The 5700-nt window shown below is 45.2% G+C and overlaps 1 protein-coding gene across 2 annotated transcripts in view; it reads right to left on the bottom strand.

Moving 5' to 3' along the window:
* Positions 1-5700, bottom strand: part of TMEM230 (transmembrane protein 230) — a 27460-nt gene that overhangs the window by 18882 nt on the left and 2878 nt on the right. The window contains exons 2-4 of one of the 2 annotated variants that reach the window (XR_003091702.1): positions 5265-5392; positions 4559-4681; positions 4124-4364 (exon numbers count right to left, since the gene is read on the bottom strand). Coding sequence is in view for 1 of the 2 variants with exons in the window: in XM_006035147.2 (XP_006035209.1) it covers positions 4224-4364; positions 4559-4681; positions 5265-5363 (363 nt within the window). In the remaining variant the exon portion in view is untranslated. Of the gene's footprint in view, positions 1-3052; positions 4365-4558; positions 4682-5264; positions 5393-5700 lie in introns of those variants that run through there. The other variant, XM_006035147.2, reaches the window with a different exon arrangement.

Here is a 5700-nt window from a genome sequence, read left to right as displayed (position 1 = left end):
TCCATCCCACCCACTCCCCCCCCCCCCCCCCACAGGAACCCTGCCTCCTTCAGTCACAGGACAGATGGTACACAGCAATGAATAAGTTGCTTCATTTGCATTCTTCACTGTATGAGCCCGTGCCTTATTTATTATTCAAACCCTGCTCTGAATGCAGAAGTAGAAGTATCCTCAGAGAGAGCTTTCACTTAACATTTGTTGTATTTCCCGCTTTGCAAACGATTAATTTATTTTCACACTATTCCTGAAAGGCAAGGCAGGGCTATTGTCTCCATTTTATATGGGGAAACTGAGGCACACAGAGACTATTACTGTTACTTAGGTTTACCATATTTTATCACATACAAGACATCCCTACAGTGATACACATCTTGTTTCTGAAAGGCAGAATTTGGCATTATAATCGCACCCTGTATGTGTCAAGCAAAAAAAATCACAACACCCAGAGCAGCTCCTTTAAGCATAACACTGAGAGACGTGAAAAAAAAAATCATGAGTTGACAACAGTGGTGCAAATCCTGGATGTGGACTTGCTTTGCCTAAATGGGCTTTGCATTCTATGCTGGTGCTTCTCACATTACAAAAACAAGAGCTTGCACTGATCCACTTGTGCCCTTATTTGAAGACGAAGTAGTTGTAGCCAAGAGGAAAGCACAGCTTGCTGTGCCCTGCAGTCTGCCACTCACTGTCATGCTGGTTCTGAGGCCCAAGTTCCAGAACAGACCATGCCCTCCACAGCTGGCCCCTAAATCCTTCCATAACCACTCTCCATACATTCTCGGGGAAGTAACAAAGGTAGAAGTGCACTTGTGTACAGAATTTGTGCAGTGGCGCCCCCCGTTTCCATACAGGCAGGGACTAAGAGAGTGAACTACAGCAGGGGCTGGAGGCCTCCTCCTCCTCCTCTTTAACACCTCATTTCCTCCAGCATCCTCCTTCTCCCAGCTGCCCACTCTCACTTTCACTTAAAAGCATCTTCCCATTATTCCCCTTTTCCACCTCCCTGTGCAAGTTTCCCATCCCAGGACAGAGGCTGACACAAGACTGATCTCATTGCCCGGCCCAACCCTAATGGATGGATTTCAACTGCTGTTAGACAGTGTGACGACATCAGCAATGACACCCGACAGCAACGACACAAGCAGTGTCATAAGCCTGGGAAGGCCAAAGTGCCGGGCCACCTTGACACAGGAGAAGGGACACAACGCGCCTGCTTCACTCCCTGCTGGGAAAGGGGCAGATGCAGTAGAGAAAGGGAAAGTCAGGACCTTGTCATCACTCGCTCCGTTCCCATGACGGACATACGCAAGGCATTTAGTAAAGTGCAGCAGCCCAGGGAGCAGACTGAACGCGCATGGGAGAGAGCAGGGTCCGGAGACTGAATGAAACGCAGACCGCTGGAGCATAAGCGGAGGAAATGAAAAAAAAAGAGAGGTGGAAAACAAGAGGCCTTGAAAATAAGTACTTCCCCTCTTGTCAAACTATAATGAGAACCCCCTCACCCACCCTGGACAAACTCATCTGGGCCCCACCATGTGCCTACTGGGCACTGGAAGGGATGCCTGGCATGGCAGGAGTACTTCTCCTTTGAGATGCCTACCTTCAGGACAGAGCTGTTACCACATTGCACAGCCAGGGAAAGACACAGAGAGATGAGTGGCTTGACTTTCAGGAGCAGGTTGCTCGTATCACTTCCAAAGGCCAGAAGCCAAGGTTACTCCCCACCCTCGAAATCCTCAGGCCATAAATAACTTGCCTAAATCTATACACTGAGTCTAGGGTGAAAGCAGAACTAGAGCCCTATATTGGCTCCAGCCAGCAGACACTGTTTCCTCCTGGACTTGTTATGCGAGTGCAATAAAGGAGATCCACACATCTGGCCCACACTGCCAAGTGATCAGCACCTTCAGGTGCTTTAAATTTTTCTAGTGTCTATGGAAAAAACTTCCAATAAGACCCAATTTCCACGGAGTGCTCAGCACTCTTCTTCAGACAATTAGAAGGCCCCAAGTCTCAGTCTAGAGTTCACCCCACAAGACTGGCAATGGGACCCAAAAAGCAAAGAGAGGGAAAGCAAAAACTACTGCTCATTCTTGACAATCATGGACTAGCTTTTCTGCAGGGCAGGAATTGTTTTCTAGGGGCCTGTGCAGATTGAATTCACTGGGACACAATTTGAATATAGAAAACAGTACTTATTTGCCTTAAAAATGAATCGGCACCTATTATTTGCCTGTAGAGTCTTTCATGCATGAGATGCATAAAAAAAGGAAGGGACCAACCCTGTGCTTGTTAAGCTGTGCACCCTGTGAAAACACCAAGTAAAAGGGCTCTCTCAGACCCAAGTCTAGGTGTACAGAATGCTCTTCCAGGAGTCTGAAAAACAAGATGGGCAACATTTGCTTCTTCTAATCGCCCACATACAAATTGTATGAGCATGCAAAGTACCTTAAAAAAATAAAGCACCCCTCTTGAGTGGATTGGATGGACGGGTAAAGATGCCACTACTAAGACCTAAACAACCTGCCCCTTAGAGCCCTTCTGTGGCTCTAAATTTGGATGGGAGACATTTCCACATCTCACAGATCCTCAAGATGAATAAACCCCAGTCCTACTCCTTCAGGCCATTGGTGAGCAGACCCTTTCTTCCTCCATGCCCAAGTTCATGGTGAATTTGTGATCTGTAATTACACCAGAGCTGAATGAAAGAAGAGCAGGAGAGAGAAGAGTCTTCCTGCTCTGCAGAATGTATGTGCTGTCCAGCCACACTGGAGAAGATAATTAACCCCACAAACTACCACAATACCCGGCTCAGTCAGCCCACTCTACCTCCGTGGAAGCATAGGCCCATAAATTGCTCAGAATCCTGTTTGGCGAACTGTAGCCTGTTGTCTATCCCAGAGGGCAAATGTACACAACGGAAGGAAAGGCACTAGGCCACAGCAAAACCTTCGTCCAATTCCTGACAGGGTTACCCCAGGAAGGGGTGAGAATACTTTAATGCATACAAGCCTCTTGGGACTTAAAAGCAGCAGGGCTTACTAACAACAAGTACTATATAGTCAGCTTTATTTCTATTAAATGCAGATGCTTGAGTTTAACAGAACAATTTCTCATTGCATATTTGCTCCTCACAAACAGTCTGAGGTACTTGACACTCCAGACACTAACTAGATGTTATACATCAGCAAACTGGAAGCTACTTGTCTGACTTCCCAGAATACCCTAACAAAGCGATGCACACTGAACTTGTCAGATACAGAATTGCTTTGCACCTGGCTAGGGTACCACATACACCAGCTTCAACTGCTAAGATAAAATGCCCCCAGGTACTCATAAACAGATAGATCCATAATACATAATACAAAACTGGGAGCTCAACTTCCCTAATGGTCACCAGCATTCAGAACCATGTTAGGAGACAGGGAATTTGGGACCTAAACGGTAATTTTTCATCCTCTCCTGCCATAGAGTTTCTTTAAAATGGTTAACGAGCCAAATAATACATTATATATTAGACAACAAGTATAATTGGTCAAAACTATTGGTATGAGGGGAAACAGCTTTCTTGGGAGGAATGTTGAAGCTAGGCAAGTGGCTCTCAAACTGACAGCTGTGGTACAGAAAACACACTCCACAGAAATCACAACACATGGACCCATTTTTTTCCTTATTTGCTTAAGGCTAGCAGATAGGTCAATATTCCAGATGCAAACCAGGGGATATGTTGGAATTGTTTTCCTGAGTTTACAGCAACAAGAAACTGGATCTATAAATATTGTTTATGATAAAAAGTCCCTGCTATAATTTTGCTCTATTTGAAAGATAAAATACACTCTGCTGGAAATAGTGATACATTTAGATTAAATCACAATTTTTTTTTTTTTTTTTTTTAAACCACCCTCAAACTGTGTGTGTCTCATCTGTTTTATGGGAAATTGCTATATGTGCCCTGCCCTAGAATTTCTTGACAGGAACAAGGAATCTTATTTTCTGCTTTACCTAATGTAGCTGTCAATCTCCCTGTAACACGAGAAAAAAAAATCTGGCAGTTATTTCATAAAGCATTTACAGGGCCAGGAAACTGCATCCTAGGATACATCTACTTTGTTTAAGTTCTTACATGTTTTGCCTTAAATATCCAGGTTCAGGGTGGTGACTAACAGCACTTATCACAGAAATGGGGACAACGCGATCCAGACTCCTTTTCTCCAGGGTGTGCATTAGTCATCAAAATCTGGGATGTCATCATAAGAGTAGCCCCGGTAGCCTTTGGAAGCATAGTAAGCAATGCGCAAGTGATAAAAGCCTGGTAGAAACACCAGGATCCCAATGATCAACACAGGGATGGCTCGGTCAGTGCCCTGAAAAAGGGGAACAGGAAAGATACACCAAGTTAACAGAATACTCCTAACTAGGCAAGTCCCTATTGCAAAGGCCTTATCTAGCGTTAAGCCCTGCCTTTGGCTCTGAATTTTCACCTTTAAGAATGGAAGCTTGCAACAGACCTTTTTTGGCCATTATGAAACAAAGCTGTTAAAAAACAGATTCCACTTACTCCTTTGCTAATGTATCCTGCAAGCAGGAGGGCTCCTATGACAATGAGAAGCGTCCCAATCATGAACAGCACTGTGGCAAGCGCAATTGCCTTGTAAGGGATTTTTGGCGGGCTCTTCTTGAACTGTAGGGAAGACAGATATTAAATGGCATTAAAAGTGGTACTCAAGACAACCCAAATGACATGAAGACTTGCCCTCTTGCTTTTGCAGGAGTACAAATTCCACACCTAGGATGAAGAGTAAGAGGGAATCTCACAGGGACTGTGGGTCTAGCAGCAGCATCTCAGTCCTGTGAAACCAGCTTCCTTGTAGCTGACCATTCAGTCTCAATAGCCTTATTTTTTTTAAAGCTAGGACTTGCATACAGCTATTGCCCTGCAGCTCAGGGGCACAGGGAGCAGTCCCCAGGGCTGCGTGAAGTTACAGAAGCCTCCCCAGAATTGCCTGTTACTTGTAACTCAAGCCAGAACTGATGACATCTCTGCAGGTAGGTGCATGAGGGCATGATACAAGGGGACACGTACATAATCCAAAGGGCTTTTCCCTTGACTCCTTGCAAGTTGTTCATGGACGTTATACCTGACAAGAGCAGCACACAGAAGTTAGAGTGTAACCTCAGCCCTGACATAGGAACAGAACTCTGAACTGTCCCATATTTTTGGCACATAAAAAGAAAAGACGTCCTCCTCCGCTTTTCCCTTTTACCTGCAGGTCAATGTAACCTTCATCAGTGCTGGAGAGCTTGGAATACTTCACTTTGCTACTGGGGATCCCAGCAGCTAGATTCGTACGTGAAGGCATCATAACAAGAAGGCCGTGTCCTCAGCTAGAACCTAAAACACACAAAAAGTAAAGGAACATAGCAGGCAAGCGGGCAATCAGGGTCGGATCCATACTAGTTAAAAACCACTTCTGAAGAGTTTCCTACCTGCATTAGTAACCTCTTGACTCAATAAAAATGAGGCTCAACACTTGCATGGCTCAAGCAGATTTCCAAGTGCTTTTTAAGTGCAGCTGATGGGTCAACAAAACCCCTCTCTCACAGGTGTGTAAAGGGAGGTCCGGAGAAGGATGCAAATTTGCCTCCAAGTGATGAATACAGAGCAGGGAAAAGGATGACCTCCTGGAGTCCTGTCCACCC

This window comes from Alligator sinensis, unplaced genomic scaffold, assembly GCF_000455745.1.
Source record: "Alligator sinensis unplaced genomic scaffold, ASM45574v1 scaffold1373_1, whole genome shotgun sequence".
Classification (NCBI taxonomy): domain Eukaryota; kingdom Metazoa; phylum Chordata; order Crocodylia; family Alligatoridae; genus Alligator; species Alligator sinensis.
This window is presented reverse-complemented; position numbering and strand designations above follow the sequence as displayed.